Raw genomic sequence first — 23,530 nt, forward strand, 5'->3', positions numbered from 1 at the left:
AAACACTTTTCTTATATAATAATTATCTTCATTATATCAGATATTGCAAATACAGGCAGTTTTTTTCCTCAAAAAATTATAAGTAGATTTAGGTGATGGGTAATATCATTTTAAACTTAGATGTTTAAAAAGCAAGCAAAAACATATTAACAACATGTGAATTATTCTATGATACTAAATCATTTATTTTATTTTGGATAAACCACATATATCCTCAACGTGAGACAATCATGTTAAGAGTGGGTTCAGGATTAAAGCTTTAAACAATTTCCAAAGATAGTGAGGGAGGATTGAACACATACTTTCACCTCTACCTGCTCAGCTCCCATGTGCTAACTAACTACCATCATTTAGTGATACTAAATCATTTATGTTCATATAAAATATGAACAACATATCTTTAGAATGTGTAGATCTTCAAATCAATTATTCTAACGTGTGTGTATACACTTATCGTTGTCCTTACTCTAAACATTAGTTTTATAAGAATCTAGACGATTCCAATTTTCTTCTTCATTTAATTCGTATTAATTAAGTTTTTTGATCTTTATTCTAATTTAAGCACAAGAGCACAGCCAGTAGCAAAAGTCCAATATACTATGGTAAGAAAGATACCATATATTTTTCATGTTTACGTATGATGTTTCTACACCAAGGTTATGGTTTCTGAAATGTCAAAATAGGATGAGTCACGAAAAATGAAGGGAATATATCACATATGGAATCAATAAGCTAAACCTTGGAAGAATCTAGACTGGCCCGAGTCACCTACCTTAGTGGGTACGTAGGTATGCTACCCCACACCATCAGCCCCTTGGTTGGATTAGTGGCCTTCTATTTGCAGGCCTTCAACTTTTTGGGTTGACAGATCCATAACTTTTCCTCCTCAATTTTCTGGAAGAGGTTGTTTTTACACGACTTGGAGATTCCTTTTCCTCTTGAACCATTAGTATTATGGGTGAAAGCTGTATCCCAACATTAATGACATGTTATCCTATATGTTAGAAGAGATATACAACTTGGAAGAATTGGGAAGTGAGATTTACGTGGGTTCCACTTTGAACAAATTAAGCAAGTGGGAGGAAAGAACTTACTAAAGTCCCACATTTTGCTTCTGGGGTGGCTTTGAAGTTTAAAGGTTACCCAAGCCTATAAATAGGTCCCTAAAAATGCTTCAAGAACAAAGTGAACGTATAGGACAAGCAATAGCAATTAGTAAATTTAGTATCTATGGGAGATATATATGTGATCATCTGGCTTCATTCTATTCTGCTAACCCAGTAATGGGATTGAGCTATACCTATTTGTCCTTTTTCTTGGGGAGTAATATCATTAATATGACATTCATGTACTAATTTAAATTGTTGGACTAAATTTGTTGCTTTATATAATATTAAAATCTCTGTGACTAAGATTATTCACCCTCATTCTTCTAATAAATATTTAATAATAAAATGTATTAACACAAATAGTTGGATATATTAGTCAAAAATACATTATAATCTCAAGCATAAATGTTAAATTTATTTATATATCTTATATGCGTATACAACATCAACACGGCTTAATTCGTTTAAGTTGGGATAATTGCACATGCAACGCGAACAGTGGTCATAATGTGAATTATTCGAAAAAGGAAAATGTTAAGCGTAGTTTGTTATCTAATGACTTATAAAATAGCGTAACTATGTGAGTGAAAATATGTGCAAATATTTGGGTGCTTTGGAGGCAGTGGCGGACCCAAAAAATTTTATTTATGTTTGCACATTTAGTTGTTTTGAGATTTTTTTAAATGCATTAAAAAACAAAAAAAATATAAACAATAAAAGAAAAGAAAACTTCAACTTAATACAAAAAAATAATAATTAAGAGTCAATTAAACTATCATAATTTCAAGCAATGATTATTTTTTAAGATTTTTATTTGTATAGCGATGCAAAATATTCTTGTCCTACTTTTTATTATTATTTTAATATTAAATATGATTATATATCACAAGTGAGGTAAAAAAATTTACATTATGAGTTGTACAACATTTCATAGAAACTCTAATAAGTTTCAATATTTTTGGTTGTAAAACCAACTTTATACATAAAAGATACATGGCTAGACATTTCCAACAGCACATTAGCCAACAACCAAACGTGTGCGTCCTTACTTTTCCACGTGTCCTTAACACTAAATTTAGCCTTGGCATATTTTACATTATGAGCCCAAAAACTTGTGTCTGCAAGTGCCCACACTTGCAATAGTGTGGATCTGCCGATGTTTGGGGGCAAAGTGGCTCGACCCATTCCAACTCACTCCTAATGTGTCCAAAATAGGACGGAGGTTTGGCTTGCTCTTAAAAATGGTGTGAAACGTCCGGTTTCATGATTGTTTAATGGGTTAATCCGTATCAAAAATTTAAAAATAAAAACTTAAAATAAATTATTTTATAAATTTTATAGTATTATTTAATTTCATTTCACACTCTCGTTATTTTTTTCTAATCCCAAGTCTAAAATTAGATTAATATTTTGTCTCACAATACTAGGAACTCATTTTTATCTTCATATATGGATAAATTTTATCATAAATAAAATATTTTTTTTCTTTATCTTTTGAAGAGGAGAAATAAGATAAACAAAAACTTTGGATATCACAAAACTTGATATGACAAATGCAATGTTACTTGATACTACAAAAAAAAAAAAAAAACCTTTGGGTTCAACTCATTGTGGGACGAGGTCGCGATGAGTTGAACCCATTTGATTTGACCCACCTATATGGAGGTGCTGAAACAGGTTAACAAGTTAAAAATCTCAATCCAACCCGTCATCTGTGGACTGGTTAAATGAGTTAACCCGACAGTTGGACCTGTCTTATCACCTGTACCAATAACTATCATTACAGTAAGACATACCAAATTTATGTTTTAGAAAAAATATATATATCTGTAAAAAGAAAAAAGGGAAAAATAAAATAAAAGCCCACCTCATCTTTTGTTTTTAAGCCTGGTTTATAACTTGCATTGTCATGCTTAGTTTATAACTTACATCATCAAGCCTGGTTTATTTCCAAAAAAAAAATCATCAAAGCCTGGTTTATGTGTGCGATGCCCAACTTAAAATGCGTGAGAAAGGCATTGTCATGCTTTGAGAAGCCTAACGCGTTAACCCATTTACTTCTACCATATGTATCTCAACCCATGTTACATTTTCAAATAAAGTGACGCATCAAAGTACACAATATTTTAATAGGTTTGATGATGTTACATTTATAACTTGCATATGTATACCATGCTCTCCTAATAATAAATACATAATATCTAATTGTGTAACAATAAGAGGCCAATACATATCTTAGTAAATGTTAACATTGCATATTTTTTAATACACTCTTAATTATTAAATAAATTTTACATGATTCACACTAAATGATTTAAATCTATTTTTTATTTAGTGAGAACTAGGTGAAATTCATCTAATAATAAAGAGTGTGCAAGATAGTGTATTGCTAACGAAAATTCCTCTCATGTGAAAAAAAGCATGACATGATCATCTAGTTTTGAACCGAACCGGTTCTTACCTTTCGCGAACCGGTCATCGGTTGTGTCTGTACATCAAATCGGTCACCGGTTGTACCCGTTCACCGAATCGATCACCGGTCGCACCCGTTCGCCGCCGTCAGTCACGGCGGTTCGCCGCCAGCAGCGGTTCATCGTGACCGATCAGTATCTATAAAAGTGAATCAAGAATTATGATTTTGTAATTACGTATTTCAATATTTTTTTCTCTCTATTCCTTTATTACCGTTGATATCTCTTTGTATGGTAAAGATCATGTCATTTTTTTTTTCCACATGAATGAGAGGATCCAAATCCATTGTTAACATTCATTCCTTTATCCATAAATTAAATGAGTTTAATTTTTATATATTATTAGGAAAAAATATTTCTGCAGTTAATGCAGATAAGTTATCTGCTTTTATTCCAAAAACGACGTTGTTTTATATAGATATTTTAAAAAAAAAATAAATATAAAGACTATTATAACCCTGAAATAAATTAAAATTACAAAATCACCATAATTTCTGCCCAAAACGATGTCGTATTGGGCTTACTGCAAATAACTTATCTGCAGTTACTGATTTAAAACTGTTTTATACTATTATTTAATTGTGTGTTGATACTTCATTTAATAAATTTAATTTTTGTAGTAATTATATAAACTATTATATTCATTAAATAATGTAACGACGTATTGATATTTAAATAAATCATTGGTTTAAATACTTAAAGAACTTTGAATTATTGCACAAATTTATATTTCCTCTGCAACCAATTGTATATGTTTATTGGTTCTTCCAAGACGTAGGCTTATTAATAATTTATTCATGTCAAATTCAATATTATTTTTTTGTTCTTTTAAAAACATTGAACACTTTGGGCCGGAGGGATATGAAATACAAGACTACAGTACAAAAAGACTAAAGTGCTCAAATGAAATTCGATTTGATTATTAGACAGAGTTTAAATAAAAAATTAAATTTTTAAATACAATTATATATATAACGTATTAAGTGAAAAAGTAAAAGATGAAATGAATTAGTTTTAATAATTCAATCATACATGAATAATTAATATTAAATTTAAATAAATTAATGTTAATGATCTATGTAAAGTTAAATTATCCATATTAAATTTTCATACTTCTCATACTATGAACTCCATATATACATAGACACCACCAATTGTTCTCAATCTTGGAACTGAAAACATGGTTAAAAATAAAAATATATGGTCAATGGCACCAACAAGTGATAGATTTGCCCTCAAGATAGTGATGCTCGTTGCTCATCCTGGTCGGTGATGTGCTTCTGGCAAGTGTGATTTTCTGTGTTAAAATTGATAAGAATTGAGTCATACTAGAGCAATTTAAATATATATTTGCTAATTATATTGATTCTTTCTTTTCAATAATATTTATCACCTATTGGTTGTGTTTTTATAAGAAAAAGAAGTGAAAATTATAAAAAGCCTGTTAACGCAATTTCAGATAGGTGTAGCACACTACAAATTCCAACAACATGGCGCGGACCGGCACCACACTGGCGCACACCGCGCCAGTTTTCGAATTTCACTTTGGTACGCCACTATGGCGCCAACAGGCGCCAAACTAAAAGAAAGCAAAAATGGACACAGGGAAGTGGCGCCACTTAGCGCAAAACCCATGCTAAGTGGCGCTGAAACACAGCAAAGTGGCGCCACCTTCCAAGCCACCTAGTGCCAACTTGGTGAAGAATTTGACAGAGTCATGGCGCCAACTAGCGCCACACAGGCGCCAACCGGCGCCGGTTTGCGGGAAATTTGACCGTGATGCGCGAAGGGTAATTTTGGAAGAAAGAAGCAAGGTTATAAATAGGATCCTTATGACAGAATTAGGGGATGCAGACCTATTCTACTGAGAGAGACGACGGCGGAGCTCCGAGAGGATTCGGAAGAGCAAGTTCTTCTTCTTCTTTCTTTCTCTTTAATTTTATGCTTTCATTGAATATTGAATTTTAGCCATGATTATGCTTGGCTAGTTACTCTTTATTGTAGTTAGGGTCACGAGCCCTATGTGAACCCTTTTTACGCTGAATTGATTTATAATTATTCGTTTATATAATTATCTTTATCTCTACTCTGTTCGTAATTTATATTTTCTTTATTAGAATTGATCACTCTAATAGTTGATAATAGTCTGAGGGTTAGAACTCTAGATAGGAATATTGGGATTTTCATCCTGAAAGGGGTAGGATAACGGTTCGTATACATGCTAGGAATAGATGTGTATTGAATTACGGATGCCTAAATTATTGAGTTCATTGCTTAATTTTCATGAGGGGTTGCTAAGGGATTAGGATTCCAATTGAGATTAAAGGGTTAAATTGCCAAGGGATTGAGATTTAACTAATTATTTTAGATAATAATTTATCCGAGTAATTTTATAAATGAATATTGTAAGTCAATCCAAAATAAGAAGTGGGGATCATAAGGTGAGTGCGCTCTAGCTACAATGCTTTTCATACATTTAGAAAAATCAATTCTTAATTTTATTGTCTATTTCTCATAAACAAAAATTACAAAAATAAGTCTTTAATTTCAGTTCTCAATTTCAAACCAATCGACAATATTTGTCACAACCTTTGAACTCTTCCATTCTTAAAAGGAACAATTAATTGATATTCGACCCAATCCCTGTGAAGACAATACTTTACTTATCATTATATTACTTGTGTGATCGGTATACTTGCCGGTGAGCATCAGTCAGAATTGCCCAACCCCGTCTGAATTATTCAGGTTTGGTTCGACTTGGATTCATCTTTAGAAACGGACCAGGATTAAATAATATATATACACAAGAATATTAACTATACTAATTAGTTAGGTATCATAAGGAATTTATCACTTTCTATATGGTTGAAAGAACCACACAATTTCAGAAAATGTTATTTTACTTGATGAATCTAACGACTCCAAATCTCCAATCTCCTTTTCTTCTTCGTCTAATGTTCGGTCTGGATTTTGAGTCAGCTTAGTTTTAATTTGACCCAATCAAACTTAGACTCGAGTCCCCAGTTCCCACCCACGAACTAAGGTTGGTGAAGGATCAAGACACAGTTGGCCAATATATTTTTATTGTTTTAATCTGATTTTTAAACGCATACTAAAGAAAAATCTTTCGTATGCTGATGAAGCGTTTTTTCTTTTTATTTTTTTTAGGGATAAGCTGAGTTATTTTATTTTTTCTAAAATTAAGCATCTTTAAATCTAGGTAAGATATAAAAAGATATACACTAAAAAATAATAACATTTAAAAAAAATGTTTAAAATTATAAAAGGTATATCCATAATTAATTTAAATATTAGAAGAATATCAATAAAAAATTATATGTGTTAGTTTTTTTTAAAAATAGTTAAAAAAATTAAATTGTCTTAAAAAATACTCCATTTTTATATGCGAAGGATGGTTTGTCGAAGCATTTTGCTTTGATATGGATCTGCTTTTACATAGACGTCTATGCAAAATTAATGTTTGGGAAATTGGGATGACAGTAATTTAATTAAGCACGTATAAATATTTTTACATTATTAAATATTGTCCGTATCATATGTATATTTTTATTTTAGATAAATATAAAAAATTATTAAAAAAAAAATTTCAAAAATTGTGCAAGAAATATATGTGATAATTAATTCAAGTAGAATATAAAAAAGTATAGTTTAAAAATGTTTAAAACTATAAAAAAATATGTAAAATTATTATAAATAATTAAATCTAAATTTTAAAAAGAAAACATGATATCACATATTGTGTTCTTTAGGAAAGAGTACATTACAATATTTAGCCTCCCTTAAAAGGAATTTACTTTAATTTAATATATAGGGACAAATATATTTTGATTCCATGATTTTGACAAAAAAAAATCAAAATATATTGTGTTTGATGTATATTGAGAGAAAATATATATAAATAGAATAGTATAATATAACTGGTTGACTCACAATTAAGATAACTTTTTGTGTTGTTAGTAGTTTGATTTCCACTACACATGACTAAATATCCACGAATAGACTAACGCACAATTTATCATAATATTGCACAATTTATCATAATATTATCTGTGTTATATATTTTTTTATTTTATTTTCGGTAGATTGTTATATATTATTTTAGGCACGCACACACGCGCGTGCAGGCGCGCGTGCATGCGCGCGTGCACGTGCGTACGCACTAGCGCCTGCACGAGCGCACGCAAGCGCGCACGCACTCCAACATATTTTTACAATTTTTTCTCGGTAAAGAGGGGAAAAAATAATGTAATCACTCAATACAATATTTTATTTATATGCAGATTGTTTTCCAAACCGAATGATATTAGCTTTCTTCTAGAAATGGTTGAAATTAAGGGCTAAATTTTAAAGTCTACACAAAGAGCCGAAAGACAAAGCTACGCGGTATCTTATGCTTGGCTATCATTTTGTTTTGAATTATTTTAGATAAAATTTGTAAAGTAATTCTTCTGAAATAATTACAAAGACTATATCAAAGATACTAGAAGTTACCAGGAAAACAAAACGTGTTGTTTTGAGGTATCCTATGTCTTTTTAACTAATTCTCTTAAATCTTTATTATTACTTAAAATAAAAAACATGTAAAGTATTTAAATATTTTTTAAATATTCAAGATTAATAAAAAACTTACGTGTAGGATTCTTTTTATAATAGGGTGCGATAATAAAATTTTAAAATTATAAGTATTATTAAAATTAATAGAAGATACTAATTATAATAAATATTTTTGAGAGAGGGGCTAACATTTAATAATAATAGTTTATTAATTATTAAAAAATATTATTTTACATAATTAAAAAATAAAATAAAATCTCTACATTTTTTTAATTACTTCAAATTGCAAAACATTAAATAAAAAGTTTTATATAATACGAATATAAAAAATATCAGTCCTTTCTCCCTAAAAGAATTATTTCCTTGTATATTAGTAATCTTATTCATGCCGAATATGAAGATACTAAAAACAAAAACAAAAAACACAAAAATAAAAATAAAATATCAAAAGGATAACTTATATAATAGCACAGCACCTCATAGTTTTTGCCACCCAAATTCTGTAAGAACTACTAGCTCTGATTTTTGAAAAGTATAGCACTTTGCTTCCTTTGGTTTTATTATCTTCCCTATTTTCTTTCCCTTACCAATTGCAGACACAAAAATGGAAGCAGCATGGGCCACAAGTGCAGGCATATTAATTTTCACAGTAATAGTTGCTATGATATGGGCATGGAGGGTGCTGAACTGGTTGTGGCTGAAGCCGAAGAGGCTTGAGAGGCTTCTAAGAGAACAAGGTCTTCAGGGCAATCCATACAAGATTATGGTTGGGGACTTAAAGGATATTTTGAAGATGCAAAAGGAAGCAAGGTCCAAACTCATGAATCTCTCTGATGATATAGTGCCCCGTGTGTTCCCTTTTGTCCAAAAACATCTCAACAAACAAGGTATTCCTATGCTTCTCACTCTTCTTATTTGCAATTGTCGTCTATTTGCCTCTTTCTTTACATTTTTTGTTATTGTATACTTAATCTATTTTCCTTTTTCCTTACGCTTCCTGACTTAATGACTTTGATAATCCATGTTCCTTCACTTTTTTTTTGTACCCACAAAATAGTGACTCTCTTTTGCGAGTGCTTTTTCGGTACTACAGTAGTATCAACATATTTTCCAAACATGGATAAAAAATTAGGACTTAAAGGGAAATAGAAAAAAAAGATATAGTAGTACCCAAAAAAAAAAAATCCCTCTTTTGCATTATCTTATTCCGTGTTACTAATTTTATTTTATTTTTGGTATTTTTGTTTAGTCTATGCATATGTGAATATATGATTAGAAATTTTACAAAATCAATGAGGACTCCTATATATGGTGTGCAGCTATACTTGGTATAAAATAAAGGGAAAAATGTTTCTGCAGTTAATACAGATAAGTTATCTGCATTTATTCCCAAAACGACGTCGTTTTGGTATTGAAATCTTAAAAAATTATAAATATAAAGACTATTATAACCCTGAAATAAATTAAAATTACAAAAATATCATGATTTCTGCCCCAAAACAATGTCATATTGGGCTTACTGCAAATAACTTATCTGCAGTAACTGCAGAAAAAGCGAACCCTAAAATAAAATACAAAACTAAAAAACTCAGAACATTAGAATAAGGAATATTTTTTCTATCATAGATCATATACACATAACACTAAACCAAAAATAAATACTAATCAAAATGACTAATTATACCTCCGATAACTGACTCATTATGTCATCAATAAAAGATTCTTGATACCAAAGTTTGAAAGCTATGGCTTATGTTCCAAGCTTGTCATCAATAACTGACACATAGACCATGTTTATTGCTTCACACTTAAATACTACACAACTACTGAACTTTCAAATAACATTAGAAAATGAAAAGTCTTAACTTCCCTCCCTTAAATTGGTGTTTGTAACATTCAGTTTATTCCACATCCTTTTACATTCTCCATGGAACATATGCAAAGTATTCCACTGGGCTTGTGAAAAGAATCTCTCAAGTTTGAGAGGCTTAATGAACAAATCAGCAACATATCTTTACTTCTGCAAAAAACAAGACCAGTTACACATCCTTTATAAGATCCCTCAAGAAATGATACTTCCCATCTACATGCTTGCTTCTCTCATGTAGAATCGGACACTGTTGCAATCATGACAAGTATATTGGTCGTACAAGTAATAAAGTGATACGTAGAATTACCAGTCCCACGAGGATTAATATATCAAGCATTAAGTTCACTACGCGACCAAAGTTTGATCGACCGTTAAAGTTTTTGGGAGTATGAATTAAATATAAAATCTAAACCTAGAGCTAACAAACTACATATCAAGAATTGAATCAAGAACGCAAAATTGAAAATAGGGACAAACATTAATAACTCAAAACGTAGCTAGGGTGTCGATTTCTCCAATTTCATCCTAATGAATCCACCATTTTCCTCAATTGACATTCAATTTCATGTTATTAAAAATTCTTCAAGATTAATTAAAACTCAATCCCTTGGTGTTTCAATTCTTTACCCTATTAAGAATCTTAATCCTTTAGTGATCTCGCATAGGGCAGGCATTAAGAATGAAGAATCAAAAGAGTAATAGATTCCACAAGTGTATTCCTAGATCAAGCAAAATCTAGCAATAAATCAAGTCAAAATCCTACACCAACATCCTTATTATCATGAAAGATTCATGTGTTCTTCTATGAGTGATCAATTCATAAATAAAATATGATTAATTGCATAACATAAAGATTGAATATCAAATTACTAGGAAAAAGTAAATAACATTAAGGTCAAAAGGTTTCGTCTAACCCTAAGTACAAAAAAACCTAGCCTGACATAGTCAGGAAAACTAAGACAAAAGATAAGAAACTAATGATATCCACAAAAGAACATGATAACAGGTCACCACGGTGAATGTAACACCTCGTTCATGACCGGTTTGTTATCAATAAGTATGGCATTAAGCGCAGTTATAATTACAATAATTGAATTAAAATACAGATAAACTTTCTTTTCAGTTAATAATTGTTTTTTTGATTAAAACTTTTTCCGTAATTAAAGCAATTCAAAAACTGTAATCACAACTTAAATAATATGTGGAAAACTTAAACTTTACTCAAATATACCATACATTGTTTCTACATAAATGTCAAGTGGTTACCATTCACCAACAAGTCTTAAATCTCATTTTATTCATGTTCAAAACTGAACAGTCTTCACGTTTTATAAAACTGGGAATAATTCACATAACCATTAATTCCTCTCTTTTGGTGTGTTAAACTATACATCTTGGAATTTCCAACGGATATTATAAGCCTCGTTTGGATCTGCATAACTCAAGTTACGCCCGTCATAAGTCAACTGCTTCAACAAAACTTTCGAAAAATAGGAAAGTGACTTCAAATTTAAACTGGGATTAATATGCTTAACCAATGGCCCTAAGATTTTATAGGGTTATAGTTCTATGAGTTAGCTTCACATAGGTCTAAAATCTCACTCAATTTGGAGCTTTGTAGCTCAAGTTATGGTCATTTTACTACACTTTGTTGGCTGTCTCGCCCAGATATCCAGATATTCATCGAGGGAATATCCAGATATTGACCATGAAATATCCAAATATTTCATAGAGGTGGCAAAAAAAACTTGCCAGCTTCGGTTTAGGGTCTAAAGGCCATCCTTTTGTCATATAGACTCTCCAACTTGAACCTAATTAACATTTTCTCATAGTACATGCCATTCTTAGGCATCTCAAGGCTTAAAATCTAAGATCCATCCATGGTCCATCTCATTACATACATCAATGTACATCATATAATCTCATGACTTACACATATATACACATCACATTCTCATTCAAATCCTTTAGCATCAATATGCCTAGGATCTCATTGACATCTTATGTCTTTCTAACTCTTTCTCATACAAAATAGACATTTATCTTTCCCTTCGTTTCTCATCTATATTATTGTATACTTGCATATTAGTTTATCATACAAACATACCAATGAATAACATCACAAAGGTATATAATTAAGTCTCATAGTCATTACAACCTTCAAACTTAAATATTACAAAACATGATCAAAGTCCCTTACAAAAGTATGCATCAAGGGTAATACAAGATAACAATTATCATCTTTTAAGTTCCCACATAATATATATTCTTCTCAAAATGGGATTACAATTATAATTACAACAAAAGTATTCCAAATGTATCAATATGCCATGAAATCAACCTAAGATGGCCTTTTTCCAAGGGATGCTCCCTCACTATCAGTAGAGGTACCTGAAATGTTCCCAAACGTTGGGTAAGATAAAATCTCAGTAAAATAAAGGTCTTTGGAGGATCACTCCACCCTATACTTCACTTTCAGTGCATCAAAAATATTAAAACAAGCATGCATGTAATAAACATCTAAGAGGATTCCACTATACTTTTATGGCTCTTCGATACCTATTCTTTCTCTTCTCAAGAGAGTTCAACTCTACTTTGTGGCTCTTGAATATTCTTTCTCTCCTTAAGAGAGTTCAACTCTACTTTGTGGCTCTTGAATATTCCTTCTAAACCATGATTACACAACACTTTGTTTAAGTCATTTTTTCAAAGTGATCTAAGTGGTGACTTCTTTTGTTGTCTTCTTCACAAGAAATAATCCTAAGCATATTTAACAAAGGAAGCTATATCCAGACAATCTCTAACTCATTCAACCATCAAAAGAAATTATTATTCATGAAAATCTAAGAATCTTAAAAATTCAAGGACACATGAATTGAATGGTGGAAACTTACCATGAATCACTCCAGGATGCTAGGATAAGCAAACTCCAAGCTCCAATGCACTCAAACTTTCCCAAATCACCAAAATCCTTCACAAACTCGAAACTTAGAGAAAGATTTCTCTCTCCACAATGCTCCTTATAAGAAAACAAGGTTTGGGCTTTGAAGAGGATGCGATTTTAAATGGTTTTGGCTTTGGAATCACTTGATTTGGTGAACCCTGGCTCCATGTATGAATTTCACAATATTTCTTCCTCCCAAAATGGCTTCTTCGAGTATGACAAGAAGAAGAGGCCGAGGATGCTGTTTTTGGGGAGAAAACGCTAAGTGTTTTGTCACTTAAATGACTTGGACTTTGGTCAATGGGATCCACTTGGTCACTTACTTTTTCAGTCTTTCTTTTTAACTTGTTATAGCCAAATAGCTTAGTATTTATATACATGTGTTTTATCTCGTAAACATAATAAACTAGCCTCTCACTAATTTATTTTAAAGTTTCTAGTAATTTTACTTAATTGTATTTTTACTGCAAAACTTACTCTAATTCCATTTTTCTGTAAAATAATTCATTATCATAACCTCTTTCTTTTCTCATTTATTTCTATTAGTTATGGTTAATCTCTATTTTCTCATTATAGAGGTATTGGTTATTATAAGGAAGCTTTGACCCTTCCTTCAGCTCCTTCGCTTCAGAACAAAGCCTTCTCCTCTTCTAGGACACAGCCATCATGAACTGAATTACTCTCTTTCCGTTCTTCCCTTTAAATAAAAGTCCATGGATTTTTTATGATCTTCCTCGCTGTTTTTTCTTGCTGAAGTGAGAAACTTCTCAGGAAATTTGATCTGCTTGCTAACTTGTTCGCTGGAGCAAGCTACAACATAAAACAACTTTGACAACAAAAATATGGTTTCATATTTTTGACATAACTTGAGCTATACTTGTCCAATTAATATGATCTTGGTCTTGTTTAAAAGATAAAATGGAGCTATACTTATATCATAAGAAGTTGTTCACATAGACTTAGTTCTTTAACGAATTGCTTCTACCATATAAACTCCCAAGTTGCAATATCCATTGCTCAATACTTAGCCTCTACACTTGACCTGGATACCATGATTTGCTTCTTACTCTTCCAAGAAATCATATTTTTCTTAAAGAGGACACAATAGCCTAAAAAAGTCATCTTTCTGTAGCAGAACATGTCCAATCAACATCTGAGTAGCTGCAAACCTCAATATGCCTATTATCTTTATATAATAAGCCTTTTTCAAGTGCCTCCTTGATGTATTTGAGAATCTTGGCAACTAAGTCCCAATGAGGATCAAGGAATTATTTGACCTCACTAACTACGAAAGCGATAGGTCTTGTTACAGTAAGATAATTGACCTTCCAAATCGATCTCTGACAATGACCATAATTTGTGAGAGGCTCACTCGGTCCAGGTAGAAGCTTGACATTAGCATCCATGGGTGTGTCAATGGATTTTCACCCTAATATACTGCCCTATTCCAAGATATCTAAGGCATACTGTCTCTATAAGATAAAGATACATTGCCTTGATTGTGCCACATGTACACATAAGGAATATAGGAATTTACCAAGATCTTTGGTCTGAAATTGATTGAACAAGTATTATTTTAGCTTTTCAATTCAACTCGATCATTGTCAGTGATGATAATTTTACAACATAGACCAGGAGATAGATGCGTTAATCAGAAGAACTACGATGATAAAAAACAGTGTGATCGACTTCACTATGGATTAATCCAAAAGCCTAAATAGTTGAACTGATACGAGTGAATCAAGCTCAGAGTCACTACTTCAGTTTGTTTAAAGATTAACGAAGCTTGCACACCAATCTAGACTACTCCTGAGCAACAAAGTTGCAGTGTGTAAACTATTTTTGCATTTGACCACTCCATTTTTTTGTGGAGTATGAGGATATGTAGTTTGATGTAAGGTGTCCTATTTTGTCAAAAAATCTGACACTATAGAGGATAAATTCTATGACATTGTCATTACGCAAAATCCAAATAAAAAAGTCAAATTGAGTATAAATTTCAGCCAAAATTTTGATAAAAGAAAAAACTCATAACAATTTTTCATTTAGTAAACGCAAGTAAACAAGAAGAGTCATCGATATATGTAACAAAATACTAAAAATCCAAATGTAGTTTAAGTTGAACCCCAAATATCATAATGAACAATAAAGAAAGAAGCATAAGCTCATTTATATTAACTGTATTCATAAAGGAAGAGCGAGTGGATTTTTCATGCTGACAAGACTGACAATCTAAAGACTTGAGATCAGATAAAAACGGAATCATCCATTGAAGTTTGAAAAAGATTGGGTGACCCAGACGATTGTGAATGAGCTCTAGAGGCTTCATTATAAAATATGCCACTAGGGAACTAGGCATGGCGAGATGGCAAAGACCCAGTGACTCACAACCCATGCCAATCGTCCTCGCCCTACCTAGATCTTACATCATAACAAAATTGTTAGAAAATTTGATAGTGCATGAAAGAGAACAAACTAATTGGCTAACAAATATTAAATTAAAAATGATAACTAAGAATATCAAATATATGTAAAAGGTAGGGAAAGATGTGGACGAGCTTGTCCAATACCATAAACAGAGACCTTAGTCCCATTAGCAAAAGTAACAAAGGTTAAATTATCAAGAGGTCATTATTATCACATAGATGATCAGTAGTACCTGAGTCAAATATCAAGGGCCTAGTGGGTGACTGAGAGCGGAGAGCAAAAGAATTACCAATTTTTGAAGCTAAAGGTTGGGAAGCAATCTTAAGTCCAAGAAGAGTGTCATAATCGGCACTAGAATTGGTTACTTATCCAATTGAGGGTGGTGCAATGTCAGATTGAGCAAAGTTAGCAATAATTGGGTTTAGATTAGGATATTTGTAATACTAGCGCTCTTCGAAATGGCCCAAGTTTTGACAATAGTTACAGCGATAGCGAGGCCTCCATCCATAATCACGATTGCTATAACATTTACTATTCTTGCTAGTCACGAGCACTATAAATGAGAGCAGTGGAAACCAATGGAGGCACGACCAAAGAAGTTACATCAGGTGCAGTGGCGGACCCAGAAAATTATATGACGGGGGGCAAAAATTTATATTACTATTATGAAGAGGTAATGCCAGTTTTAGTTGGATAATCACGCTAAGAATATAACAATACTTATTAAGAAGAACTTAATAAAATTACAGAATTTTTTGTCAATTTTTTGGTTGGAATGTTAATTTTTTGTTTTCGGTGACAGTGGTCCAATGTATCCTCTATTTCAATGAGGAACTAGCCTTAAGACCCTATATTTTGTTTGTAAGATCAATTTTTTATTGTTTACCTTCATGCCTTAGCTGTTATTTAGCAGAAGACACAGTAAATTAATTAATGTGTTATTTATTTTTAGCATTTGGTCCCAACTAAAAATTGATAACTATTACTGACCTTTTTTCTTTGCGAACAAAGTCAAAACTTAAATACTCTTCTTCTGAGTTCTGACATGACAATATGAATAAATTTTTAATGATTATAAAAAGAAAATTAGATAATCCATCAATATAAAATCAAATTCTACACAAATTTGACAGGTAGAGTGAATATGCATTACTAACTAAACTCTTCTTTGTATACAACGGAAAAACCAACTTTCCACATTGACTGGGGAGGGTAGCAGACCAAGAACAAAACCTGCCATATATACTAGCAGGTTGAATCTGGTAAATAATAGTTATCTCTAATTGGGTGCAACGAATGGGTGGAACACTTTTCTTATAAATAACATTTCTTGTCTTTCACTTTTTAAAAGCACTTTTAAAATTTTTCTTTTTTAGACCATGTTGAATATCATATAGTAGAACATATTTTCATATTTTAGAGGGGGGGCGGGGGCCCACCCTAGCCCCTATGTAGGTCCGCCCCTGATCAGGTGCCGGTAAATCCTTGTTGTTGAGGTTCAACAAATTCTAGAATGTCTGTGATTAGTTTGGAGTTTCAACACTAGTCAAACATAATTCCTCTAGAAGATTGGAAAGAGCAAAACACATAAAAACTTGCTAAGTTGCTTCTTGTGCTCAAATAGATCTCTAGTATAGGGTAGCAATTAAGTAAAATTGTTGGACGTCATTTGTGAAGCAACTTTTGGCTTCCTCCCACACCTTATAACATGTCTCAAAGAGAATGAAAAACTCAATGACCATTGAATTAATGGATTGCCAAAATATTCTCAGCAGCTGGTCATCAACTTTCATCCACTTAGATTGCTTATTCTTGGGAATATCGTCAAGTTATGTCATGAGAAGGAATAAATGCCCTTGACCTATCAACCAAATCTTAACGGGAGTACCTTAGGTCTTCTAAGCGATGGATCCAGTCAATGTCATTGTTGTAATGAATAGGACAATGGTGGAAATAAGTAGGGGTGACAATTTGGGTTGACCCGCCCGACCCGCCCGGCCCCGCCACCAACCCGCCAAAAAGGGGCGGGGCGGGTTGACCCGCCAAAAAATATGGGTTGGAAAAATGAACCCACCCCGTTTTATGGTGGGTTAGCGGGTCAACCCACCAACCCACCAATTAAATAAAATTAATTAAAATTCAAAAATAAATTATATTTTATGAATTTTTCTAATATTTTTTTAGTCTCAATATTAAATATATACTAATATTTGTCAAACATTCTTTAGGAACTTATATCTAGATAACATTTGTCATAAATAAATTTGTTATTCTTTATTTTTTTTAGGAAGTATTAAGATTAAAAAAAATTTGGATATCACAAAAATTTAAGGACTAATGAAATACTACCTAATTGTAAAAAAAAAATAATAATTTATAACCCGGCTGGTCAACCCGTCCCGCGACGGGTTGAACCCGTTTTGACCCACTTCTAGGCGGGGCGGGTTGAGGTGGGTTGGTGGGTTGAAAACCTCAACCCAACCCGCTCCGTTTTGGCGGGTTGACGGGTTGACCCGCCGGGCTCAACCCATATTGCCACCTCTAGAAATAAGGCCGGCAAATGCCTTTGGCCACATGGGCGGGAAAAGCAACCTCGAAGCATTGGAACCAGTGACGGACCCAGAAAATTATATGACGGGGGGCAAAAATTTATATTACTATTATGAAGAGGTAATGCCAGTTTTGGTTGGATAATCACGCTAAGAATATGACAATACTTATTAGGAAGAACTTAATAAAATTACAGAATTTTTTGTCAATTTTTTGGTTGGAATGTTAATTTTTTGTTTTCGGTGACAGTGGTCCAATGTATCCTCTATTTCAATGAGGAACTAGCCTTAAGACCCTATATTTTGTTTGTAAGATCAATTTTTTATTGTTTACCTTCATGCCTTAGCTGTTATTTAGCAGAAGACACAGTAAATTAATTAATGTGTTATTTATTTTTAGCATTTGGTCCTAACTAATAATTGATAACTATTACTGACCTTTTTTCTTTGCCAACAAAGTCAAAACTTAAATACTCTTCTCCTGAGTTCTGACACGACAATATGAATAAATTTTTAATGATTATAAAAAGAAAATTAGATAATCCATCAATATAAAATCAAATTCTACACAAATTTGACAGGTAGAGTGAATATGCATTACTAACTAAACTCTTCTTTGTATACAACGGAAAAACCAACTTTCCACATTGATTGGGGAGGGTAGCAAACCAAGAACAAAACCTGCCATATATACTAGCAGGTTGAATCTGGTAAATAATAGTTATCTCTAATTGGGTGCAATGAATGAGTGGAACACTTTTCTTATAAATAACATTTCTTGTCTTTCACTTTTTAAAAGCACTTTCAAGATTTTGCTTTTTTAGACCATGTTAAATATCATATAGTAGAACATATTTTCATATTTTAGAAGGGGGTGTGGCTCACCCTAGCCCTATGTAGGTCCGCCCCTCGTTATGGTAAAGTACTTGCAAGAAACCCAAAGTTGATTGGAAAAACAAAATAGGGAGTAAGACATTGCAAAAATCAACAACGAAAATGTCTGAAACAATGGTGGCTCGCTGGAATCTCCCAAGTGGTTTGGACCATAAGCAAACTGATTAGATCCACGTAGACATGACCTGATCTATGGTGGTTTAACAAGGAAAGGCAGCCAGACATGCCTACATGCACCGATGAAAGGTTCGGTTGGCCACGACATTTTCCAGCAATTGAAAACATGAGACTTATATTTATAATAATAAAGTGCACTAGCTTGGGCCTTATTCACATGGTAGTGGGACTAATAATATACATTCTAATATTCTGACAGTACCCAAAGTATCCCTATAGCTTCTGCCTCAATCCTCCTTCCCTTTTATACTAAGCAATAGTCCTTCAATTGATAAAATGTGTAGCTCTTTTCTTACCATTCTCTTCCATAAAAAAGAAGCTACTTAGTTTTTTAAAATAGTTTTAGAATGACATTGCATAACAGGGAATTTCCTGAATTAGATTTTGGAGGAAGAGGCGGAAGCTGAAAAATTTTCCCTCTTTTTTACAAGACATTTCTGTCATTATAATTTTTCTTTTTTTTTGCTAATCTATAGTTGAGACTTCTGATAAAGTTGCTGATCGTATGCAGGCAATAATTCTTTTATTTGGTTAGGACCAACACCAAGTGTGACCCTCACAGATCCTGAGCTAATGAAAGATGTATTTAACAAGATCTATGACTTCCCAAAACCTAATGCTAATCAGCTTGTCAAGTTACTAGTTTCGGGTCTTGTAAGCCATGAGGGAGAAAAGTGGACCACGCACAGAAGGATAATAAACCCCGCATTCAATTTAGAAAAATTGAAGGTTAGTTTCCCTTTACTAGATATAGATCTTGTATAATATTGTGCCCTTTGAAAACATGTCAGAAACACATTGGCAAAACTACTCTTCCTGGAAATGCATTCTATTGGCAAAAATATTTGGTATGGCATATTGGCATAGCTTGTGCTAGTTTATCCAGCAACATATACTTTTGCAAACATCTGCATGTTTATGTGCGTAGTTTGACACAGTGAATGTTAACTCTTTGTTATTTCTTTATTACACCACAGATTATGTTACCAATATTTTTTGAAAGTTGTAATGATCTGATTAGCAAATGGGAGGGAATGTTATCTCTTGATGGATCCTGTGAAATGGATATATGGCCTTTCCTTCAGAATTTGGCGAGCGACGTTATTTCTAGAACAGCATTTGGAACTAGTTATGAAGAAGGAAGAAGAATATTTGAACTTCAAAAAGAGCAAGCTGAACTTGTAATGAAAGTTTTAATGAAATCTTTCATCCCTGGATGGAGGTATAACTAATTTGTGTATCAGACTGCACAATGACTAAAGTAAGATCAAGCTTATTAAAGGAGTTTTATTTAACTGAGCTAAACTTACCATATTTCAGACAGGAAACAACATTTAGCAAATAATAATTTTCATTAAGAATCAAATAAATTTGTTTTAACAACAAGCAATTTAACAATTATGGTGATATGAATATGCGGTCTCTAAATAGCAACATGAATAGGAAAAAATTTCATTCAGTTAAGTTACATTTGTCATACAGAATAAGAATCTTTGTGTCATATACAATGTCCACTTATTTACGAAATATTGTGATGGGAAGATGAGATGCAGGGTCTGAATTGCCACCTGCAAAAGTAAAACACTAGCATATGGAAAACCAAACTATGTTTACTGTTGACAGAACAACCACTAGATCTAGAAGGCTAGTTCATATTTGAATGAGCATTCCCTTCGTATCATGATAATTTATGATTATTTGTAGGTTTCTACCTAATACTACACAACGGAGGATGAAGCAGATTTACAGAGATGTACAAGTTTCGCTTAAGGATATAATTAACAAGAGAGAGAAAGCACTAAAGGCTGGTGAAGCTGCTAAGAATGACTTATTAGGAATACTTCTGGAGTCAAATCATAAGGAAATTGAAGAACAAGGACACAATAAGAATGTTGGAATGAATCTTGAAGATTTAATAGAGGAATGCAGGCTATTCTACTTTGCAGGGCAGGAAACCACTTCAAGTTTGCTTGTTTGGACAATGGTGTTATTGAGTAGGTACCCTGATTGGCAAGCACGTGCTAGGGATGAAGTCTTACAAGTCTTTGGAAACAACAAACCAGATTTTGATGGGCTGAGTCACCTTAATATTGTAAGTATTGTATTATTATGATTTTGATACTGAATAGTATGTCCTTGATACTTACCATTAGTATTAATCTTTTCGTAACAGGTAAGCATGATTTTGTCCGAGGTCCTTAGGTTATACCCACCAGCACTTGAGGTTACTCGAACTGTTCACAAAGATATGAAACTTGGAAACATGACATTACCTGCTGGAGTGGAAATTTCCTTACCAATACTTTTGGTTCACCATGACTGTGAACTCTGGGGTGATGATGCTAAGGAGTTCAATCCTGATAGATTTTCTGAAGGAGTTTCAAACGCAACAAATGGCAGAGTTTCTTTTATTCCATTTGGATGGGGCCCAAGGATGTGCATTGGACAAAACTTTGCCATGTTGGAAGCAAAGATGGCTTTGTCTTTGATTTTACAACATTTCTCATTTGAACTTTCTCCTGCTTATGCTCATGCTCCAGCTCAAGTGCTTACTCTTCAGCCACAATATGGTGCTCATATCATTCTACATAAAGTGCAAATATAAAAAATAATAATAAGCTCTTATGGTATGATTTTTATCACACAGCTTTGCTGGAAAGCTTGTAATGTAATAATAAAATCCCCCTTTAGATACTATGATATGTTTGATTTCATTTACACAGCTAAATTGAATCCCTTGGTATGTGTTGGGATTTAATTTAATAAATTTGATTATGGTATAAGTTTGCAATAATTTATGTTATCTAAATCAAAATATTTGTCATTTTAAATCACATAAAATTGTTCATTGACTATCCACCAGTATTTTTGACGAATTTATATTTTCTTTTTATTCTTCGAGTGTGTGTGCATGTATGTTTTTTTTTTCTCATTCAGGTGATTGAGGTTTTGCAGCTTTTATTTCTTCTTGTAGAATTTGAGTAGCAGAGGAAGTTGTAGGAAAAAATAGAGCAAACCACAGTGGGGACTTTGGGAATATTGGAGGGGGCTTAAGTGGGTTTTGAGAAAGAGTTGATTGAGACCGATATGTGAATCAATGGACCTCATTCTTTCTTTTTCTTTTTTTTTTAGAGTAAATATCATTTTTGGTTCTCAGTGAATTTCACGATGGCCGCTTTAGTCCCTAGCAAATAAAAAGGTTATTCGTGGTCTCTAAGAAATTCAAAATGGACTCATTTAGTTAAAATTGTGATCCCTCACAAATTCAAAAAAGACCCACATTAGTCCCTCAAAAGGACTAAAATGTTATTGAAAATATAAGAAATCTTACGAGAATATTATTGAAAATAAAATAATAATTTAATTATAATTTTCATAACTTTTAATTACTTTTAAATCAATTTCATATTCATATTGATCCTTAATACATAGTAAATTGGAGACTCATCATACACTATATACTTCAGAAAGTACATAATGTAATGTAGTGTACTTCTAGGAATACATAATGTAATTTGTAAGAATTTGTGAATAAAAAATTTATAAATATAACTCTTTCTTTATTTATATATATATATATATATATATATATATATATATATATTTAGAGAATGTATAAATTAAAGAATTTACAGGTAAGAAGATGAAAAAGAAAAGAAGGACCGAAGGAGGTGTACTTTTTTTTTTTTTAATAACAAGGAGGTGTACTTTTATTACAGCTGTTAAATAAGTCTACTTTGGCACTTTTAGTAGAAGACTATACTAAAGTCAAGCTCCTTACTGATATATTATTTTGTTCCAGACTTGTTATATTTTTTAATTAATTGAATCCGTTAAATTGTTATTCATATTGAAATGAATTAAAATTGATAAGAAGTTAGTTAATAATGCTCGAACATATACTTGTTTTGAGTGCCTATTTGAAAATAGTATTTACTTGTTTAAGGATCTTTTAACTTTTTCTTGAATAGTTGGGTTTAGACGTACTTCGGGGATCTTTAATTATTTTAAAAAATGGCAGCAACATACCATTTTTACTTTCTCTCAAAGAATCATCTTAATAATATATAGAAAGGGGAATCAAACTTTGAAAACGTTGCTGATGTGTCGCTCTGTCCTTCATTCTCAGCTTTGTGTTCACACTTGAGAAGAGTTTGAAAAGTTGCCTCTTTTGGAAATCTTTTATTTTTCGCAAAAAAAATTGAAAAAAGAGTGAGATAATATTTGAAATTCAAAATTCGTTGGTGGCAAACAGCTGTATAACTTTCCCACTATTTCCTGCATCGGTAATGGTGAAGTGTATTCTACAAGCACTCAAATAATGCATTGAGTTTTTGTATAAATAGGGAAGTGTTGCTTCTTCTTTTTTGTCTTGCTTGCATTTTTTTTCCGTTCATGTGTCTAGAGATTGTTCTATTAGTATAATTTTTGGTTCCTTTATTATGAACAAACCCTATGAATTCGTTTTCATAAATTTTATACTGACACTGATTTATTCATTTTTTAGGGTGGAA

The 23,530-nt window shown here is 32.2% G+C and overlaps 1 protein-coding gene across 2 annotated transcripts; it reads left to right on the forward strand.

Annotated features, from left to right (window-relative positions):
* The first annotated feature begins 819 nt into the window (after positions 1 to 819).
* On the forward strand, positions 820 to 21,745 carry LOC133311060 (cytochrome P450 716A67-like). Of its 2 annotated transcripts, XM_061512165.1 has the most exons (6): positions 820 to 836; positions 8,804 to 9,042; positions 19,528 to 19,745; positions 19,994 to 20,238; positions 20,721 to 21,108; positions 21,190 to 21,745. In XM_061512165.1, exons 2-6 carry the CDS (start codon positions 8,817 to 8,819, stop codon positions 21,619 to 21,621), a joined length of 1,509 nt encoding a protein of 502 aa, XP_061368149.1. In that variant the 5' UTR covers positions 820 to 836; positions 8,804 to 8,816; the 3' UTR covers positions 21,622 to 21,745. The 2 variants fall into 2 exon arrangements, with proteins under 2 accessions (XP_061368149.1, XP_061368086.1); XM_061512102.1 differs by lacking the exon at positions 820 to 836 and having other exon boundaries at positions 8,760 to 9,042.
* Positions 21,746 to 23,530: the final 1,785 nt, after the last annotated feature.

Source organism: Gastrolobium bilobum, unplaced genomic scaffold (assembly GCF_033153095.1).
Source record: "Gastrolobium bilobum isolate Gb01-03AN ecotype WA unplaced genomic scaffold, APGP_CSIRO_Gbil_v1 utg19485, whole genome shotgun sequence".
Lineage (NCBI taxonomy): Eukaryota > Viridiplantae > Streptophyta > Magnoliopsida > Fabales > Fabaceae > Gastrolobium > Gastrolobium bilobum.